General features: G+C 41.7%; 1 protein-coding gene across 1 annotated transcript in view; it reads left to right on the top strand.

Annotated features, from left to right (window-relative positions):
* The window catches only part of gli3 (GLI family zinc finger 3), a 111,870-nt gene that overhangs the window by 57,886 nt on the left and 30,955 nt on the right, over nt 1–23,029 (top strand). Inside the window, 1 exon segment of the mRNA XM_056737851.1 lies at nt 7,422–7,527. Within this exon segment, the coding sequence (XP_056593829.1) occupies nt 7,422–7,527 (106 nt within the window).

Below are 23,029 nucleotides of genomic sequence, written 5' to 3'. Positions count from 1 at the left end.
GCGTTGAGAGGGCTCCACGAGGGTAAGGCCGACCCGGGTATAATGCAGGATCTCCGTGCCACCGCTGACAGCGCTCTACGGGCGACTAAGGCGGCGGCACGGGCCCTGGGTCGGACGATGTCCACGGTAGTGGTCCAGGAGAGACACCCCCGGCTATACCTTGTGCAGAAGAGTGACAGCAAGGAAGTCCGCTTTCTTGATGCACTCATCTCGCAGGGTGGGTTGTTGGTAACACCGTCGAGGACTGCGCTCAGCAGTTTTTTGACGGCGAAGCAGACAGTGGCAATTAACCACATTTTTTTCACGCCGCGACTCGGCCGCCTACAGGCCTCCGAGATCTCACGTGACGTCTGCTTCCCTGCAACCCAGGACCCTTTCGACATCGGCTCCGGTTCCTGTGCCCCCACAGGCGGCACCCCGGAAGCAGAGGTCGAGGGGGAAACCTCCACCCCGTCAGCAACCTCCTCGCGAGAAGGGACACTGACGGGAAGACCCCAGGGAGAACAACATCGGGCCCGAACCTTCACAGCCACGGCTCTGATCGGTCGGTACGGGACGACTCCTGCCTCGTCACCAAAGCCGGGCCCTTGTTAGGGCTTGGCGCCCACTTACTCACTGAGTTTTCTGTTCTCCCCGGGTTTACTTGCAGCCGATCGCACACTCCACTGGACTGTGCTCGGCGAACCGACCTCACACCCTGGCGAGGCGTGAGGTCGTACACATACGACAGCCGTCACCACTCTCAAACCGACAGTGCGTGCCGTTGTCCCGCCAGGCAGGTAAGCAGGCGGAGCAAAAACCTTCCCTCCGGGGACTCCCCGCGACATGGTTAGCTCCGCCAGCCGACGAACCACCCCCCGTGGGAATGATGAAGCAGACCGTCCCCTTGGTCACCCTGTCACAGTCCCTGGGAGCTCGAGAGCTGCCCACACTGTCTCGCTGGCTAATGAGGGCGGTCCGTCTTGGTTACTCGATCCAGTTCGCCAGAGACTCACCCAAGTTTCGGGGCATCATCTCTCCCTCTGTCAGAGGCAGGGACGCCTCCGTACTTCGGGTAGAGGTCACCACCCTTCTGGCAAAACAGGCATCGAGTTCGTCCCTCAAAACCAAGATGTTCAGTGGGTCACCACCCGCACTTCATCGTTCCCAAGAAAGACGGCGGGTTGCCCCCAAAGGCTGGGTACCCTGAACAGAGCACCTTCACAAGCTGCCATTCAGGGTGCTCACACAGAGGCGCGTCCTGACATCTATGAGGTGTCAGGATTGGTTCGTGGCAATCGACCTGAAGGACGCTTACTTTCATGTCTCGATCCTCCTCGACACCGGCCGTTCCCACGGTTCGCGTGCGAGAGGCGGGCATATCAGTACAGAGTCCTCCCTTTCGGTCTGTCCCTGACCGCCCTTTCTCCCTGAGAGGAGGAAGGCGAGCGGGTACTAAACTATCTCAGCGACTGGCCTATCTTGGCACACTCGCGAGATCTGTTATGTACACAAAGGGACTTGGTGCTCCGGCACCTAGGTCGATTGGGACTCCAGGTCAACCAAGAGAGGGGCAAGCTCTCCCCAGTGCAGAGCATCCTCTTTCTCGGTATGGAACTCAGCTCTGTCACCATGTCGGCACACCTGTCCGCAGTTGTGCCCAACCAGTGTTGAACTGTCTGAAATGAACATTTTAGGCAGACAGCGGTCCCCCTGAAACAATTCAGAGGCTCCTGGGACACATGGCGTCCTCGCGGGTTAATACCCCTCGAGTTGATGCACATGACACCGCTCCAACACTGGTTTCAGAGTCGAGTTCCGAGGAGAGCGTGGCACACCGGCAGCAGGCGCATGGTGATGCCGCCCTGCTGCCGACGCACCATAACCCCTAGTCTTTATGACTTTTTCGACGGACTCAGGTCCCTTTGAGCAGGTTATGAGGCAGGTCGTGGTGACGACTGAAGTCTCCCTGCAGGGGTGCGGTGTAGTGTGCAACGGGCACGCAGGTGGGGTCTTGGACGAACCCCCGCCTGCGCTGGCATATCAATTGCCAAGAGTTGTGGGCTATGCTACTTGCACTGAGCAGGCTACGGCCTCTCGTGCGAGACATGCACGTGCTGTTCCGAGGACAGCACTATAGCTGTAGCGAATACAGATCGTCAGGGTGGCGTTCGCACACAGCAGCTAAACACAACTTGCTCGACGCCTCCTCCGGTGGAGTCAACAGGTGACTCGTTCCCTGCAGGCCACACACCCCGGGCAAACTGAACTAGACAGCCGACGTGCTTTCTCGCCAGTTTATGCCTCGTGGAGAGTGGCGACTCCACCCCCGTGCAGTCCAGCTCATTTGGAGGCTGTTCGGGTAGGCCCAGGTAAAACCTGTTCACCTCCCGTAACACCACCATTTGCCCGCTTGATAGTCCCTGCCCTCGGCACGGATATCCTTGCGCACAGCTGGCCGCGGGATGGGCGGAAGCACACCTTCCCCCCCCCAGGAGCCTTCTTGTACAGACTCTGTGCAAGGTCAGGGAGCAGGAGCACCAAGTGTTATTGGTTACACCACACCGGTCTAACCGCACTTGGCCTCAGAGCCGATGCTCTGGACAGCGACTCCCCCTGAACCATTCCCCTGACAGAGGACCTGCTCTCTCAGGGGAAGGACACGTTCTGGCATCCCAGATCAGACCTCTGGAACACCCATGTCTGGTCTCTAGACGGGACGAGAAGATCCTAAGATGGCTACTCCCCCTATACGGCTGAGACCATCACCCAGGCTAGGGCCCCATCTACTAGGCGGTTACACGCCTCTAGACGGTGCCTCTTCTCGTCCTGGTGTCTTTCTCAACGAGAAAGACCCACTGAGGTGCTTGATCAGGATTGTGTTCCCCTCCTCACAAGACTGGAGACTAACATCTCCCTTCCACACTGAAAGTGTATGTAGTCGCTATTGCCACTCATCACGACTCAGTCGGTGGAAAGTTTCTAGGGCAACACGACCTGGTCACCAGGTTCCTAAGCAGCGAGAGGGCGGAATCCGCCTCATCTCCGCTCCATACCCTCTTGGGACCCTAAGTGGTCCTGGGGAGCCTCAGGGCCCCCCAAAGAGCCCCTCGGAGGTTCCGATCTTCCTCATAGAGTAAGACGGCCCTCCTGACGGCGCTCACTTCCTTCAAGAGGGTAGGGGACCACCGAGCATCCTCCGTGTCCCTGGATTGCCTTAAACTCGGCCCTGGAAACTCTCACGTTATCTTGAGACCCAGGCCCGGATGCGTGCCCAAGAAGTTCCCACTACTCCCTCCGGGGCCAAGTGTTGAACTTGCAGGCGCTCCCCATAGGGGAGGAAGACCCAACCCGATTAGTGTTGTGTCCAGTACGTACTGGACCGCACGCAGAGCTCTGAAGCTCTGACCAGCTCCGTGTCTGTTGGAGGACAGCAGAAGGGGAAGGCTGTCTCCAAACAGAGGCTGGCGCACTGGGTCGTGGACGCCGTTACGACGGCATTCCGATCTCAGAATCTCCCATGCCCATTGGCAGTGAGGGCTCACTCCACACGGAGTTTAGCCACCTCCTGGACACTGGCAGAAGCGCCTCTCTAGCAGACATCTGTAGAGCTGCGGGTTGGGCTATGCCCAAACACCTTCGCAAGGGTTAACAACCTTCGCGTAAACCCGGTGTCAGCCCACGTCCTGCGTGGCGACATGTAGGACTTGCATCCGGGGGGGCGTATGCCTGCGAAAGCACCTTTCCACCCTCTAACAGGTTGGGTCAGTGTGCTATTTACCTTTTCTTCTTACCCGAACACATCGCTAAGAAACTGGTACCTCACCAGCCTCCCTTCTTACCCAGACACTGGTTAAGAATAGGCATTCCATCCATCACCAAACAAGCACCCCCTGGGGGCTGGCTGGGCAGAGCAGCCTTCCCCCTTAGGCCGGGATACCATGTGAGCTATCACAGATAGCTCTAACCGGACCTAGTGCTACCGGACGTCTGTAACACCCCCTCCGTGGGCTGTTCCGTCTGATGTATCCTCATGAGAATGGTTCCCACTCCTGGTAACCCATGAGCTTCCCCAGGTGGGCCTCCACCTCGCGGTTAACTACTCAGTCCGCACGTTCCATGCGTTCTCCTCCAAGGACGAGACCATACCTATATCCACCATATTCCTCCCCACGGGTAGGAGGTGGCCTCTGTAGCGCTTCTCTGATTAAGAGTCGCGCTTACCCGGTGTAAACTGATCTGGACGGCCTCTCGCCTATAGAGAGCTAAGGCCCCGTCCGTGAAAGTTACCGGTCAGGGCTGTACCCATCTTTCTCCAAGAAAGCTCTGGAACCCCCCGACCACCACACTGGAAGGTTACAGTCTCACGAAAGCTTCGAGATGACACGCCCAGGCTTGTTACCGTCGCTTCGCTAGAGATTGTGACGCGATACAGCGTTGTGGCGTTTTCCATAGGCAACCCCATCTGTCGTTCTCGACACAACGTCGAGAGACCGACAGAAAGGGAACGTCTTGGTTACGTATGTAACCTCAGTTCCCTGATGGAGGGAACGAGACGTTGTGTCCCTTATGCCACGAACACGTATCGTATTCTGCTGCAGTTTGAGAGGTCTCAGGCTCTTCAGAACAAAGGTAAGTGAATGCTGCACGCCGGCCTCCTTTTATACCGGATTTCCGGGGGCGGAGCCCGGCATGCAAATTGCATTCGCCAAATTTCATTGGCCTTTTCTATAGTAGTCAGAGTTGATTGGTTCTCAAGGGCGAACCCCATCTGTCGTTCTCGACACAACGTCTCGTTCCCTCCATCAGGGAACTGAGGTTACATACGTAACCAAGACGTATATTTTAATCATCCCAAAAAAGAAAGAAATTCACATTTACTTACTGGAGTAACGTAAACTGCCAACCGTTCGCTTTGTACTTGTTTATATAGACAACTCCCATTAGTGATATTTAAGTCAAAAATATCGGGAGTCGATTAAAGAAGACGATTAAAACATCCAAACTATGGAATAACTCATTTGTTTACAATCCAATGGGCGTTACAAACAAATAAGCCAAATATAGCTAACGAGCAAAGCGGTGCATTTATGAACGTTTAATGTCATGTAAACTCGACTGTTGTGGTACATATTTGCTTATAGGCTACATTGTTGGTTTCATGGATGAATTTATTGATACGAACCTGCAAAAACATCCACCAGTTTGTCCGTCTGAAAATCGCTACCGCAATCCATCTGACTTGGATGCGTGTACGACTACATGGGATGGTGATTTTCCACAAAGAATTTATTTGAGCCAGCTGAAAAATACACATTTATGAACATGTTATAAAAACCTGTTCCTGTTGTGATTATAAGTAATTAATCAAAAATTCCTTATAATTAGTCAAAGTTCAGTAGTTCTCAATGAGGATATTTTTATTTAGTAATTATCGAATACGTAATAAGGATCTACCAGTATCCTAAATTTGCTGTTAGCTACTGTATAGTTAATCTTTCTTCCATATTAGTTAATTGTCTTATGTTCAGTGTTAATGTAGAACTACTTATCATAACTTATTACGCATAGTTAGTTGTTAACAATGGGCCATTATTCTAAAGTGTTAGCGTTTTTTCTTTTTACTGTTGTTTTAGTTCAAGGACAAAGCTTAAAACACATTCGTGTCCTATGTCAAATTCTTTCCCCCTCTCTGGACGTTCTGATGTTATCAAGTGTGATTTTCTCAAGGACTTGCATTGGAATAAGAGCTGTGGTACTTGCAGTTTCACCAATTAGGTTTGTGAGTGGTGTCACATGGTGTATGAAACACTAACGGCCTCTAATGTGAGGTGAGGAATGAGGTAAAGCAGGGCTGAGCAAATGCGAGGAGCTCGCAGCGTGCTGGTGTTAGTGCTGCGCTTGGCAGCGTTTATATAGCACAGGATTGAGCCCAGATGTTGGGCATTGGTCCCCGGGCACGGCCCTTAAACACCTTGGCACACGGACTGCAGATGTTTACAAGCTAAAAACACATCCGCCTCGACATGTTACGATGCCAGAGCTCACTTCATCTCTTCCCTTACGTTCTTCTCTCACAAAAGTTACACTATTTTACTCTTGGATACAAACATATAAACATTATTAATAAAATGGGATGAACTTGCTACTATATCTTGAAAGCTTCTATAATGACCTGTAATATTATGTCTAATGTTAGCTGTACCAGAATTATCACAGTTTTCAGTTTTATTAAGATTAATAAATATTAATATTTTGAATTAGCTTTAATTTATATGTATTATCAAAAAAATAAAAAAAATGTTTTTTGCAGTTCATGCTTTTAGATTTTTTTATTATTATTGCTATATAAGTTTAATTTATTTTATTTTAGTTTCGGTTTTTTCAGGTTCAGTTAAGAATGTTTGTGCCTTCACTTTTTTTGCAATGGTAATATTTCTAATTTTCAAGTTTTTGGTTTTTAAGTAATATTTAGACTGACATTTTATTTTAATGAACAGAAATGATTCAATATTTTGAGTTTATTAGTTTTAGTAAGCAAGGGCCTTACGTTCTCTCAAGTCCAAAAATTCATTTTCCTGGACCAGATTAAATATTTATATTTTGTCACTTAATATGCGCTTTTATCCAAAGCGACTTACAAATGGAAAGAACAAATACAGCGATTACATTTTGACTCCTAAAGCATTCAATTCAAAACAAGGTTGTTTTAAAGATGTTTTTTGACATGCAAAGATGTTTAAGAGTGATTATGCTGTTTCATGCCCCTGTATCAGATCTAAATATAGGCTGTGTTCGGGATCTGATTTTATCCCAGTGTTTTTAAATGTTTTATCTGTGGATTTTATGAAGTCCTCCCACTTCTCCATGAGGGTTGTGACGAATCACTTTTTGTATCCGTGAAGCTTGTTAAAATGGAGTGGAGCACACATTCCAGCACTGCATATGTAAACACAAACACATGTGGGATATATTGTACAGAATATCTTCTCACAATAGGTTGTGATTGGAGATTAGCCTTGAGCATGTGTGAGTGTTGACTGGTTTATGACTGTCTTTGGATAGGGATGTGATTTTACTGATACTGCATTTTGCTTGAACAAAATCTGTAAGCATTTCCATACAAAAACATATAAAAAATTGTATCCAACGGCATTAACATACTATGCCATGACCATATACTGTAAAAAAATACATGCACACTAAAAAAATATATGCACATGACAAAAAAGAAATGGATACTCCAACAATGAAAAACACCAATTTTTACTTGAAAATGGCAAATGTTTTGGCCATGTGACCTTTCTCAATGCCTGTATGTCTTGGTACCACATCCAAACATTTGTATGACATTTCCATCACACAAAACAAAAAGAATTAGATGTCAAAAAATGAAATATTGTTTATTGTTGTTTTTTACATGCTTTCATTTCTTTCTACAGCTCCACCTCAGTTCTTCCCTGCTTTTCATCATCCGGTACCAATCGACGACAGACACACACAAGGCCGGTACATTTATGAACCCTCACCGGTACCTCAACTACACGTGTGAGTAAACACATGCATTTACACAACTCTCTATCACTGTTGTCAGTGCATCTGATGCATTAATGCATCAGTCTTGATTCCCATTAAATGCATCACAAGAGTTACTTCAAACCCTGAAATGGCCTTGATTCAGACGTCAATCATTACATATACTATGACGTGATATCATTTTTTCCTTCCGCGTAAGATCAACGATTCTTGTCTCGGCAGATGTGTCACGGACGGAGGTTGCTTCTGGTCTGATGGTATTACAGTAGTGAGCCCTACGAGGTGTGTTAGCGCTCTTCGTGGTGCGTAATCCATATATCTCCACGGTGATCTCTGACGCTGGGTGTCAGAGATCAAAGGCTGTCAAGAGACACGCTAATGAGCGTGTCAGGCGCAGAGACAGACACGGCAGCCTGTTAGCGCGCAATTTCTCTAAAAATGCTCATCAGGCCTGTCAGAAGAGATGTAACCAACTCGACACTAACTACAGCTGTTCTGCAAGCTGTCACATGTAGCGCAACATCGCCCCACCCCAACCCCAAGCTAGGAAACTGTTTGTGGCTAATGTACGCCCATAAGAGTTCGCTTCAGACCCAGGATTTGTGAAGAACAATAATTTGTTTTGTTAAAATAATAGAGATAAGGATCACAGAGCTGATCTTCAAAAATACTGTTTCCAAACAGGTTTCCTTAGTGGTGGTGCTTTTATGATCATTGTGAATTCGTTTTTTTAATAGCTTCTTCAGTTCATAACATAAGTTATATAAGACCTGAGTAGCTGTCCTCAGAGGCAGATAATAATTTTGCGTGTTTCATTGGGTAAAGTGTGCGCGTGTGTTCTCTGAAAGACTCTGTCAGGTCAGCATTCATGAATAAGCTTCTCTATACGGAGGGATTCCCTCAGCTTTGAGTGGTCTCAACCTCACATTTTTGCAACTGTGAGCTGTTTTCACCTCTGCTTTTCTTTCATTTATTTTTCTCAATGTTGTTTTGTGGCTTTTACCGTCTAGTACTTTGTTCTCTTTTTATATTACAGTCTTGTTTTAAATGCATTTCTTTCATCCATCTCTGTTCTCTCTCTCTCCTCTTCTCTCGCTCAGTCACTACTCGGGAACCCGTCGTAACTCTATAGCGGGACAAATTGAACGGGGCAGCTACTTGGTCCGTATTACGTTTCGTATTCTTCATCATTACATCCTCTGCCTCCCCCCTCCTCGGAGTCATATCTCTCTTTCGCGTTACCGCTAAGAATAATGAATTTTTTATGTCATCTCCGCGCTCTAACCCGCGCGCTAAAGAGAGGCGAGGAAAGGGGGAGAGAGGCCCGCGCAGCCGGCTTGATTGATGTCCGGTGTCAACATAAACAAAATGGCAAATATAATTTAGCATTTAGCTTATGCGGAGATAATGGGGCAACATGAGGCTCAAACAAGACTCAAACAAACATCTGCCACGGTTTATCATCCAGCGGAGAGAACGGCGCACGGGTTTGTGCGGGGAAGAAAGAGGCAAATTAAATTAGAGGTGCTGCGCCTGTTTTTACAGTGCGTGCTTGACTTGAGTGGACAGACGCATCCTTGTGTACATACCTAGGAGACCTTGAGATTTAATTTGAGAGTGTGAATATGACAAACAGCGATAACAGTGTTCGGTTTCATTCACATAGTTTAGTCATTTAAAAAGAGAGGAAGCTGATAAGTCTTACGTTATCTGCAATGTAGTGTTTCTTGCGTTTAGACAGCAGATCGGATGCATTTCAACCATTAAGGGAAGTCTGATGCTGCATTCACACCAAACGCAAAATTAAACGATTTGCGTATGTGAATTACTTACAAAGTCAATGCAAAGACGCTAATAGACGCAAAAAAAAATCATTTCAACTCAAGCGAGAAATGTTAAATTAAGGAAAAGACACTTAGTGTGACCTTGTTACTAAGGTTTATGTTGTCCTTTTTACCTATTTGACACAAAATCAATACAAAATAACTCATAATATGTTATTATAAAAAACACAGTGTTAAAAAGCCATAACACAAAAATGTGTTATTATTTAAACATCCTTTTTGAGAGTATTGTATTTGTACAATAAATCTTGAAACATCTTCCAGCAAAATAACATTTTCCATTTCACATTGTGCCAGACAATGACCTTTAGCTATGGCCAGAGCGGTTGAAAAACAGAGTTACGACACTGGCATCATAGCGGAAGTAACTTGTGTCATTGAGTGACCAATAGTTCCAAACACTGCACTGTAGCCCATTCATTTCAATGTCTCCCAAACACATTTGCTGTAAAGTTGGTGAAATACCGGCATCTTTATACATTTTAACCAGTTGGCGGACATATCTTGTGTTCGTATTACTCCCCAGATAAAATTCATGCTCTAAATGTAGTCAACGTAGTATTTAGTGTACACAATGTGCTAATATATTTAGCAAAATTTATGCAAATATAGTTGCTGTTGTCTGTCCCACAAAATTCATACAAATAGGTTGACAGGAGGGATTTGTTTGGAACTATTGAGCGATCTATGAACTACACGGCGAGTAGATCGAGTGTCGTAACTATTTTTTAACAGCTCTGGCTATGACTATTATAGTATTAAAGCATGACCTCTCAGCTTATTGTTTAAAATGGCAATTTTTAGGTTAAAAATAAACAAAAATTAGTTATTGAGCAAGTTTATGAAAAATCTCTTTTCAAAATCATCTGCTTATCTTATCCTACCCTGATGTACAGCGGTAACTTAAAATAATGATTTATAGATCTTGTTTTTAGGTCAGATTTTCCCCCAAAATGTGAGTTTGACTTTATTAGACTTTACAAAGATAAATAAAGTAACCAACTGTATGTGACTGTAAAGGTTAAGAAAGCTGTGTAGGATATCCAGATTTAATGTTATTTAGGAAGAAAAAGTAAAAAGGATTTTGTGCTGTCATGTCATGTCAAAATGGCCAATTTTATTATTCTGGTTTAGTTGACGTTTATCCATCAATTCATTGTATTGATCACCATTGACAGCCGAGTGGCTGCAAAAGCTGTAAGGGTGGGCAAAATTGTATTTCACTCTTGCAAAATCAAAATGTGTCAGATGTCTTCTAGCAATGCAGCAGGTTTTTTGACATTTTAAAATGCTATGTTCCTCGCACAATCGAGTCAGGACAGACAAAGCTATCAAGTTTTACGTGTTGACAGGTGCACACTTACAATCTATAAAGTAGCTGCCCCCCGGACTTCCATTGTAAGTGTATATCTGTCAACACGCTTTTTGTTTGTTTTTACAAACCGAGTCGAAATTAGCCTCTGTGGTAACCGGCAGCATGCCACAGATGTTTTCAATAGAACCTGATTTATTAACCCGGGATATTCATTATAGTAATACTACATAGTGTCACCAATCACGCTTTTCTGTTTTTACCTAAAAGGAAGTGTTGTAACACACAGTGAGACCGGGATGTAAAGGTGCGTTTTCAGATGAGTGTATCTATACATGTATGACTGGGGGAAGTGACAGAGACGTGGGAGTGGAGGTTAAGAAAGAAAAATGAAATTGTTTAAGACAAGTTCTCCTTGGTGAACAGAATTAATCGTTATTAACACTTTTAAATAAATGCGTAAGAACAGGCGAGATATTATTGCCGTACTTTCCCATGCAGCTCCTCATTACAGCTGGTAATTACAGTAGCTTTTACCTCGCGGCAGTGCCATCAATCTACACTGCCTTTCTCGAGTGGGCATCTATGACAAAAAAAAACAAAAAGCAAAAACGAGTGGTAATGACCATCTCATTTCCCTCGACCGATGCTGATTTGCCGGTCGGCGAGGCAGAGTTAGCCGGTCCTGTCCTATTATTTGGGAAAGCTTTAATTGAAACATGTTTATTTATTGCCCCCTCTGCTCTGAGTGGAAGCTGCTAGCGTAGCGTAGCGTAGCGCACTAAACGACACTAATGGCCTTGATATGAGGGGACGGAATTAAATTAAAAGCTCATAAAATGAAATATGCTTCATATTAGCAGTTTGACACTTAATTTGCCTCCGAATGAGCAGAGGAAATCACAAATTAACTGTCCTTTGTGTTTTGCTCCCCCTCTCCCGCGGCACTCTTATTAGGCCATGGGAAAGCGCAATTACTGCACAGGATAATCGTGCGGGTTATGAATTCATAAGGGACGGGGCATCGGTGTGGTATTCAATATTAAAGGGGGGGGGCAAACAGGGTTGAATTTGTGGCTGTTCAGTTTATTTGGCCAGCACAGGAAGTTACACACTTATACAGGAAGTTAAGCATTGTGTTAGAGAACAGCAGGTGTGAATCAACAAAAGTCTTACCTCAGCAATGAATTTATGAATGAATCTATGTTGACGTAAGAAAAACTATTTTTAATGTGTTACTACGGTGGAAAATCAAACAGGAAGTGATAAAATGAGGGTATGTTTGGGAAAATGAACCTAGATTTTATTTTAACATTAGTTGCGCAAATTTCACTGAAGGGAAATGTTAAACGATAAGTATCAACTCTGTATTAGATATGTTTCCTAGAATCGTTTAGGAGAAATAAAAAAATGCGAATCGTGAATTGTTGAGATGTAAAATTAATATAAATTGTGTAGTTAAAAAAATCTAGATTTTGGTTAATTTGATGAAAAATATTTAAATTGATTTTGAAATCTTTTGACTTTTTTGAGCAGAAATATCTGAGACAGAGGAGACTTGATTTTGATCTCCTTTATCTCACTGATATTTAGTAGAAATAACTAAATGCTATAACTAAATAATGACTAAAGTGACCGTATAGAAGAAACATACTTTGACTTAGCAAGAAGTAAACGACGCTGGTACGGCAATGGTCCAGAAGAACTGCCTGTTCAAAATATAACCAACAGAACAAGCAAATCAAAATGTTCAAGGAACATCTACGGATAAAATAAAATACATAAACTTCAGTGCTTCTGGACCGGTGTTTATGTCTTAAGAAGTGGTCTATAGGCATTGTTATAAATAAAATTCATGAAGTCATTTTAAATGACCATCTTAGGCTTTCATTTTCCCTGACCTGGGAACAGCTTATTTCTATTAAGCTGAGTTTAAACTGATGCTTAAACAAATATGTTAAATACTAAAGAGACACTCTCCACAGGGCATCTGTTTGTGAGTGTGTCTTGCTGTCTTCCTCATTATGTTTGCTACTTAATAGTAAGGGTTCTCTCTCTCACTGCCTCTGTGTCCCTTTTCAATAGTTCAGTGTTATTTCCTCAGCCAGATAAAAGACACTCACACACACACAAAGCCAAAGTGACAGGATCCGGTCTCCTCGGTGACTGCTTTGGACAAACAGAGGCATTCTCCGCAAGTCAATTGCCCAACGCCAGAGTTTACTCAAGAGTTGGAATCCCTTGTGCACACTACTGGACACACTTCTTCTCACATACTTAATGGACTCGCAGGCTTGGCTCACTTATGAAGCTGTTTACTAGATTCCCGTTCGAAGAGAAAAGGCTTTTAGGACAGAAATTCATATATTTGATGAATTAAAGCTCGCAGAACCTGTTGGCCTATCAGGTTCAAGTGCAGTATGACATCAGTGGGTCTGCACTTTGTGTTCTCCGTCAGCGGTAGCTTAATGACTGAATTGAGCTTAATGTCAAACCATTAGCAGAAATTACAAGCACCTTTAATGCTGATTTGCAATTACTAATTGAGGTCAAATTAATAGGTTCAGTGGTTCCAACCCTTGCCAAGGTAGCCATTGAGCGTAAGATGGGTATATTTTTGTGTCTGTTGTTAAATGTGAAACAATCTCTTGGATAATAATTGTGTGGTGGCATTACACGGTCAAGAGTTCAAATTTTTTCACTTTGTGTTTAGATTGTGTCGTCATATGTATATAATTCATCTTAAAGTTCGAATTTGTATTGTTTCGTCATTATTTCATCTGCTAGATAATATTTACTTTCTCTCATTCTTTACCTCCGCTTCAACTGTGGTAACCCAGATTTTCTGGCTTGCCTAAAGGCTTTGTACCCATGTTTGTTACTTCAGTCTTTGTGCTATCAAAGTACTGCAAGTTAAGCAAAATAAACAAAATTTGATGACCATTTGTGGTGTTTATAGCGATAATATTTCTGTGCATCTCAAGCCCATTTTAGAAAGCAAAACCCAGCATAAAATTGCAGGGCATGTTTTGTGTGTGTGTGTGTACGAGACCGAAAGCTTTGAATTGTGTTATTTACATAAACTGTTGTCAGGGCGCCCAATCTGCACACGGAGTGGCGACGCTGTGTTTAGCATAAAGAACAGTGTCTTATCTCAACAGCTCCCTGCAGATGCAAACATGTGCACTCTTTAAACAATCTCTCTCTCTCTCTCTCTCTCTCTGTGTTTTCAAATAGACACTCACAGGATTGTCGCTTGAAGTCACAGGGCCCTGATGCATTTAGTGTGACCCCTTACACAAAGCCTGAGACATGACCATACCAATAATACGTATTTTATTAGTTAAATAGAAAAAAAATTAGCAGAAGTCACAGTTTTTTTTTTAAGCAGCATATATAAATAATTTTATTTGTTTAAAATGATACAATATTTTTAGATTCTAGATGAAGGGCAGGGCATGCATTCTCGTTGCCACTAACGCATTTGATCTTTTTCGTTTTTCATGATTTGGATTTTTTACGGAATTACATTTTAAATTCTCTGGGTGCACATTGCTTTACTAAATGAAATGATATCAATTTAATTTTTTATATAAATAATTTACATAATAGTTAATGGGCCAGAAAATATTGCAGGCAGTTATTTCTGATAAATCAGGCAAGCAAAGAAATAAGAATCCAGTAAAACTGCATGATTCTGATGTTGAAATATTCCATAATCTTAAATACTTTTTGAGTGTCTATGATGTCATAATTGCAATTCTAATTCCCCAGCATGAAGTCTGTAGGACAATACCCCTCATGCCTTTCCCATCCAGATTAAGGAGTTTAGCTCTCTCTCTCTCTCTCTCTCTCTCTCGCTCGCTGTAGTGAGAGGACAGGCGGTCAGGTGGCGGCTGGCCTCATGATTAATGATGTTTATACTTGACAGAAAGCTCCTTTATTTATCTGCATTGCTTCCTCGCAGATATCATCAGTCACCTGAATGAAAAATATTCACTCATACCAATTTTGCAGTATAATTGAGTGGAGTCACTTTCTTCTGTCGTCTTTTACCTCCTTTCACTGTCTCCCCCCTCTATTTCTCTTCCGCTATCTGACCGTCTTATCATCGCCCTGGTAATTTTCACACTGCGTCTTATGATATGGAGAGGCTGGCTTTAGCCTATTTGACATTAAGCCTCTTCAATTTTCACGAGAGAAGAAAAAGAGAGAGCGAGAGAGGGAAAAATGCAAAGAAAGTTGCATGCCACTTTGCGGAGACGCTCAAGAATGGGCAAAATATCTCCCTCTTTTTTTCTCAAGCAATTTCAGGATTTGGAAAGAAGTTAGATAAATTCCTTAGGAGAAATGGGAGCAGACTGAGGTAATATCTTTCTTCGCTGCTTGGTAATACATCGGTTTCATCACTTAAACGCATGACCAACCCTTTTTTGGGGCTTTGAGTCAGTATTAGGAAGGCGGGTATTATGGGACTATCCAAGCATACTTACAAGAACAGATGAGAAATGGGAAAACAGGAGTTTGAAGGCCTTTTAGTCTTATTTGATTTATTTACTTTCTTATTTTGTGTGAACAGAAAATGGTAAAATAATGTATTTATTTTCACACACACATAACACAATTGTGACAATTCTAAGCGACTAAATATTAACTATTATTTCTAATGAAGATGTGAACCAAATTACCCACAACAATTTAAACTAATATACAGTATCTTAAGTATTATTATTTTTACAGTTTAGTCGTTAAAGGGTTCATATTTTAGACAAAATAAAACACTTTATACTATTTGTCTAGTTAAAATGAAAAAAAATATGCATTAAGTATTTTATTTTTCATGTGTGAAATCATATTCAGTACAAATAAATGTAGGAATCAATCATTGTTGTTAAAAATGAAGAATCATATGTGTATTTACTGATGGAAGTGATGAATAACATGTCATAATTTATTAGGACTAATAGTCACAATTAGAATTATTGTTATTTTTATCGTTATATTTTATATTACAGAAAAGTGACATACTGTAAGAAGATAAGTGGGCTATATATATTTTTTTAGTTGTTAAATACTTGTCATTTATTTTTCAGTAACAATTGCAGTATAAATATTTAGCGGGTACATCATTTGAATGGAAAAAAGCTCAAAAAAATTTCCAGAGCAGATAGAAATCAGCATCTTGAATTGACAGGTTTAATCCATGTAATCAAATTCAGGCTGTTAAGGGAGGGCGACTGTCAGTCATTCAGTGTCATTCAAGGGGCCACGTCCTCTTTTAATTGGACTTGAAAAGACACGCCCCTCTGTCATGCACTCTTTCACTCACACAACACACTGTCAAGCTACAGTTTTCTCAATCCAGTTTCTTCTGATGAAAATAGGAAGCAGGCATATGTTTAAAAAAAAAACAGGTTACTATTAAAAGTGATTTTTCTTTCTTTTTTTAAATTTAGAAACAACTTGAACCTTTCCATAAATCTTTTGTCATATAGCAAATTTAGATTCCAGAGATACATTTGCTTTGATCAAACTGATGGCACCCCAGTGCACTGTTTTTCATTAGTGGATAAGTTAATGTGGAGGAGTCTGTACTGTAGTGTCGTGTCAGGCCCCTGACAAACAGAGTGCGGTAGAAATATGTAGTTTCCATAAAGGACACCAGTGCCGTGGTCTCTTGCTCAGGGGGGCAGTTACACCATTCAACCAGCTTTACAGAACACAGCTATAAATCCTACCTGCTCTCAGCCAGAAACCTACTCTCGCTTTCTCTGTGTCCCAAACACTCTCCATCTCTCTCTAATACTTTCTTTCTTTTTTCTTTTCTCTCTCTTGCAATGTGTAACTGTATGTAACACAAGTGAGGTATTTTATTGTCTTACCATATGGAGCTGCTAAAACATTTGGTTGCCTGAATGAGGTGACCAGATTCTCTGTCATGTATTTATATCAAATGAATCCATTTCTATTTGTTTTATTCATTTTTCTGTACTGGGGCTGTTTCGTTTTCCATTTTGGTAACTTGCATTTTAGATTCAGTCCATTTTTTATTCATTGATGTGCAGGTGTTTTAAAGTGTGTACAAATTCTGTACTGATTCTGATTCACACATTATGAAATACTCAGGAAGCTCATTTGAAGAAGGGACGTGGATTTTAAGTTAATATTTACGGGTGTACGGTCTTGAATGTCTACCTAACATTTACCTCATGTTTCATTGAAGTATCAATTTAAATAAATTAACTGAAGAAGAAAATGTTGAGTTATTTAGAATATTTAGCAGTAGAAGAGCAAGATGAGAAGTGTTTTTATATAGAAATATCCCATTTTATTGCAGTCCATTTTTTATGACTGATCTGAGCACAGTTTGAGACAATTTGGAGGTCTGTTTCCAAAACTCTAGAGAAGACACGTGAAAGATTACTAAATCTTATTCTCAGATTTGTAAATCTAAGAACCTTAGATTTGAGCATCTTTGTGTGCTCTCGTTTAATCTAATTCCTTTCCAAGAGGAGCACTTGAGATATTAAAGGCTGTCATTATTTAAAGGTCCTCTTGTCATTATATATTCTGTAGAATACAAAAGAAGATATTTTGAAAGATGTTGGTAAAAGAAAAGTGTTGGTCCCCATTTACTTTCATTTGTTTTGTGTCCATACAAAAGAAGTCACGTTTTTTTGGTTACCAACATTTTTCTACACATCTTCTGATGTGTTTTGCAGAATAAAGAAAATCACATAGGTTTAAAATGACAACAGGGTGAGTAAACGATGACAGAACTTTCTGAACAAAATTTTTTGAAGGTGAACTGTAGGTTTAAAGAAATCTCATGTGTTTGTAGAGTAATATATGATGGCCTTATATGTGGTGTTTCACTTATGACGTTCTCTGTTCCTGTGTTGGATAAATACGCGCACACACACACACACTCAAACCCCTCCCGTCTGTTCACTCATGATTAAATATCAACGCACTGCTCTTGACATTTTATTAGTCGAACAAGATGGATCTACTGGTGTGACTAAAGTAGGCTATTGCGGCCCACACCCTACCAACGCCTGCCTGCCTTTTACATGCATGAGGAAAAAATGGAATAGACTTTTGGGAGTAAGAGTTTTTTTGGTCTCGGCATCCTCTGGTCATTTGTTCTCCAACCCACATGCAGTCCTCTTCTGAAGTCTTATTTTAAAGCCTGAATTCCCCCCCAAACACACACACACCGCGACTAGCCCACATCCTCCCCACGCCTCACCTCCGCTATAACCATCTCGGTCCCGGCTGTGTTAACACTTCACTGTGGTTATGTGACAGATTGACTCTGTCCAGGGCCGGTAACCCTTCTTTTGTGTTTGGCTTCGGGCACCTTCTCCGTGTCTGAAGACCAGAGCTTTGAGAGGAATAAAGGGAGAGATATTCAGTGTCGGCTTATTTTGTTGGGGGGAAAAGCTCCTTTTTTTTATTCGACCTCTGATTTCTGTAGCCTGAGGCGTGCTGGAGGAATAGGAGAACCCTAGAGTAAGAGGTTAACCTCACGTATGCGTCACGATCACTTGGAAAACATGAAGAAAATGTACAGAAGTTAAACTTTTAAGGGAGTGTTCGTAAACTGTGAAATATTTTATTGCTCTTTAGGGCTGTATACGAAGATTTCAGGTGATTTTGTTGCTCGTATTTTCATGTTCGGTTTGCCTTGATTCTTATGTGTAAAAGGCTAGGAAAATTGCTAGCCACATTTTTTACTCCTTTTGATCATTTGGTTTCTGCCTGGACTTTGTTGTTTGTAATGGTCTCATCGCAACTGTTGAAATTACATTTAATTGCAGTGAAGAAATGCTTTTCCAAACAGCTCACAGGGAACCACGGCATCTCAAAAATAAACATGTTCTTTACAAGGAAGTTAAGCTGCTGGTGAGACGTGCATCAGTGTTTTACTTTGTTGTGGTCAAGAAACAAACAAAACAGAAAAGATTGTGTAAACACATCATTGTGGAAGTGACTGTAAGAAATGACTTGCGCTAATACACAAACACATACAAACACACACACACACAGCAAATCAATTTGAAGAATAGAAATCTCAAACGTATGTTTGTATACACACATTATGTTAAAGACAAATACATTAAAATCTCCACCTCATATGACCTCATAGATTTGGTTTGACTAAGATTGATAAGAGTTGGTATCTGGGCACCTGTGGGAATGTTTATATGGGTATTTTGTCTCAAAGTTAACTCGGACTAAAAAATGTTCACACGTGACTCCGGTTTGAAATAAGAGAGCACCTACAAAACCTACAAAAACTCAATCTTTCTTTTATTTGTCTGTCTCACCAACTCACTCACCCATCTCTTTCTCTTTTAGGCGTCTCAAGGCCAGTTTTCTGGTTCCTTTGGGGACATTGGGGCGGTCCCCGGTGGTCCTCAAGGGAGGAGACGTTCTTTTACAGGAATATTCATCTCCACCCTGTTTCCCTCCCAAAGCTTTCATCTCAAGCTTATATCTCTCTCTCTCTCATTGACTGTGGGTGTGCAAAGGACATAAATTCAGAATTAGGGGAGGGCTCAATATCCTCCCCTTTTGCTTAGAAATCCTCTCACCTCCCGTAAAACATCTCCTCTGTGCTCTGTTACAGCTCAGATTTACTTTTTGTCGTTATTAGAGAACTGTGTGAAGTCGCCGACGGTCAGGAACGAGGAAGTTCAAACTGGGTGCTGGAATCTCACGGAGACATAACTCTTTATAGTTGAAGCGTATCATTTTAGGGTATAAGGATATATAATCAATAGTTTTTCCTGTGAATTTGCAATCTTTTTCAGTTATTATTCAGTTTTTGTCTGTATTTCAAAAATAAACTGTAGAAAAAAAGCTTGTTAAAAAACAGAAACAAACTGTAAAATGACAGTTTTCCTGTAAAATGACATTAAATTAGTGTTGACCGTTTTTCTCGTATATTGCGGTCTTCTTCTGTAATTTTAGGTTTTTGACCGTATTTGAAAAAGTACATAAACATCTGTAAAAAAAATATTCATTTTTTTACATTATGTGGAAAATCTGAAAAATATCAGAAAATTTCTGTAAATTAGTTTTTTATACAGTATGCCAAGTCGATTATGCATAAACCATTCATAGGGTCATTCTTTTGTCTCATAAATGTAGAAACAATGTTTTTGTGGAAACTCTAAAATTTGAACATCCCAACCAGTCTGACAAGGCAACTGTAGCTCTCTATCATCAGTGTTTTTTACTTATCTCTCCACCTTGCTAAACATCGTTCCTCGAACCCTGGGCTTTCCTCGGCCCCTCTCAGCGTTTAGTTCTTCCTCTCTCAGATTGCCTTTTCACTTTCTAAGATTTTCTGCCTCTCTCGACCCTCGTTTCTCTCTCTGTGTTCTTTGACCTCAGTGTAAAGGGGAACATTAAAGAGTCGCTGTTTCCGGCGTCAGGGCCCCTCTTTCATTTTCCCTCATCGGTCTCCTGTCCTCTCCTCTCTTTCACCACTGTCTTCCATCGCCCGCTCTCCAGTGCCCAGGCATTCTTCCCTCCTGCGCTCTGGATCTTCTCACTGTGCTGGAGCTGTGGTATTGCACTGTCACTTCTCTCAGGAGCGGTTTAATCAGGAATTTGCTCAATGCAAACTGCCTGTCAGATTTAAGCATATGAAACACAGCTGTCGGCGTTAAAGGTGCAGTCGGTAATTATTTCTTAATTGAAAATGTTTTACCCCTGAGGATGGATCCATTCAAAAGCAGTTTTAAGATAAAGATTTATTGTGTAATAAATGTTTTTTTATATGGTTTTATTTTTTATGTGGTTTTGACATCACATTTCTGCTTCACTTGCGGCGCTACCATGGTGTTGTGTAAAAGTGTGAAGAATTTCAAGTACATACTTGAATCGAAGGTGAGGCCTGAGCCATAATAGGGGTCCAGGATATCACAGAGACTTATGGGTGTGATATTTTGACCCAAAACAGCCCAAATCCAAGAACCTCCTTAGCAACCAGTCAAACATCTACTTGTGGCAGTTCTGCATGGCCAATTCTTTTATATTTTTTACTGAAATAGAAATAAGAAAAACTAAATTCTGTTAAGTTAAAGAAAGAAATAATGATAATAGGCTAATACATATTTGACATTATCTTTATCATTTACATTATTATTTAATAAATAATCAGATAAAGAAATATAAACGATAACCAATTATAATATTTTAGTGTAGACGCTATAAACTTAAACATGGGCATTATTTCGGACGTTAAATTTCACTTCTATGCAGACAATACTGTCATGGACTGTAGAGTCTTCTTCTCAGCAAGCCCTGCATAAGCTTCAGTTGGCTTTTAATGTTATTCAGTCTCGGTTTAACAACCTACAATTTTTGTATTTCAGAGAGGCTTTCTGGTTGAGTAAGGGTTAAATAAAAATGATTACTAATACTGTCGATACAACAGGTGTTTCTGTTTTCTGGGAGGAATAACGCCACAATTTAGTGCGCCTCTTTCTCGTGTTCATATCTGATACGCGGCTGCATGTGTTTCAAACAATCAAATGCTGGCCAATATTTATTTTACTCTCACCACGTGTATATATTTATGGAACGAGCACTGTGATCATAGCAGGGATCTGTTACGCCAGTTTGTTTAAACTGCAAAAGTCACAACGTTGTTAAGCTCAGCTGCCAGCATAATATTAACATGGCCTGACACCATTTCCTGTTGAAGGATAACACATGCACGTCAGTCCAAATTTGTTCATTTCATCTTGCAGTGCAAGGACGGCCACGCGCAGACAAGAAACAGCTCTGAATGAACACGTGACGGCCGCAGAAAGAGGGAGAATGAGAAAGAGAAAACAATGAAAGAGTTTGTGAATGTTCGGGAGGGGAGGGCAGGGAAATGGCTTCCATATGTGGTGCTCTCTCTCTCTCAAGAGCGGCAAGAACCTTAAACCAAAGAAATGTTTTTGCATTGGAAATAAATGTTGTTTACTTGATCCTCTAAAGATTTTGGATGTCAAACTTCCAACCAGAGCTGTTCATCATAAAAAACATAAACCAGTATGGAAATTCTTCCTGTGTTTAAGTGGCCTATACAAGTAGGTTATTCCCTTGCCCACCCTGACCTCATCTAACCTTCATGGCCTTTGTACTGAAATCAAATGCAAGGAGTGCTGTATCTGGTGGAGAATATTCTCTCTCTCTCTCTCTGTCTCACTCTCTCTGTGTGTCTCTCTCTCTCTCTCTCTGTGTCTCTCTCTCTCTCATGCAGATTTATGAGTCCAAGCTCATGCATGCAGTGTTGAGTTACGAGAGAGATCTTCACTACACATTCTTGCCCTCTCATTTTAGTTCACAAGTAATCTCTCTTTGTTGTACTCTGACTACAAGATACTTCTAGTTAAAAAATAATTCCTAATACTTGTATGTATTGATAACACACATAAAGAAAAATGATGTGAGTGATTTTTTTCCCTGGGTGAAATAACGTTGCCACGAAAAAATTCAGCTGGCAATAATGCTGAGGTGTTTATTGATCGGGACTTGGTTGGACCACTTTTGGATGACTATAACATTATCGGCTAAAATACATTTTATAAGAGGAGAATGGCATTCTTTTTGGTGTGTTTTTTTCCCTTTAGAATCATGAGCTGGTGAATCCTGCACACTAACCGATGACCATTTATGAGAACAATAAATAAATACCAGATATGCGATAATAATATTTTCACCCTAAAACGCCCTATTGGACGCATAACACATAAACTGCAGTGGAATAAAGCATCTGTTTGTCTTCCTGCCCACAAGTAAATAATAAGTGTTTAAAGTTACTGCTGCGTGTACCATTAGGATTAGTTTTCTGCCGAGGGCTATTGATTTTCTAGCAGTGTGAAAGCTACTATTGCAAATATTGATTTTGTAGTAAAGCGTCATGATAGGAGATAAATAGTAACTGTCTGTTCTTTCGTCATGATGGTCATGAAAGATTCATCTCTAGAATGTGGTTGTTTCATGTATATAGTGTGTTTTTTTTGTTGGGCGTTACAGGCTGTACTCCTATAGTGCTCTGATACGGCACAAGTGCGTGTTTGTTTCTTTAGTACGTTGCTGATGTTTAGTGATTATAAAGGAATGTGCCATGAGGGTGCTGTCACTTACGCATGCATGCCTGCACACACACCTGCTACCAGTATGCTGTACTATAACCTGGATGTGGGTGTGTGACAGTCAAGGAAGTACTAACATGTCTAGCGATTGTCAGACGTGCAGAATGGCTCGTAGCGCCCAATCAGAAAAAGTCGAGATCGGTTGACTCAGACCTTCTGAAAGCCCAACACATACTTTCTAAAAGATGAACCTG

This window comes from Triplophysa dalaica, chromosome 23 (assembly GCF_015846415.1).
Source record: "Triplophysa dalaica isolate WHDGS20190420 chromosome 23, ASM1584641v1, whole genome shotgun sequence".
Classification (NCBI taxonomy): Eukaryota; Metazoa; Chordata; class Actinopteri; order Cypriniformes; family Nemacheilidae; genus Triplophysa; species Triplophysa dalaica.
This window is presented reverse-complemented; position numbering and strand designations above follow the sequence as displayed.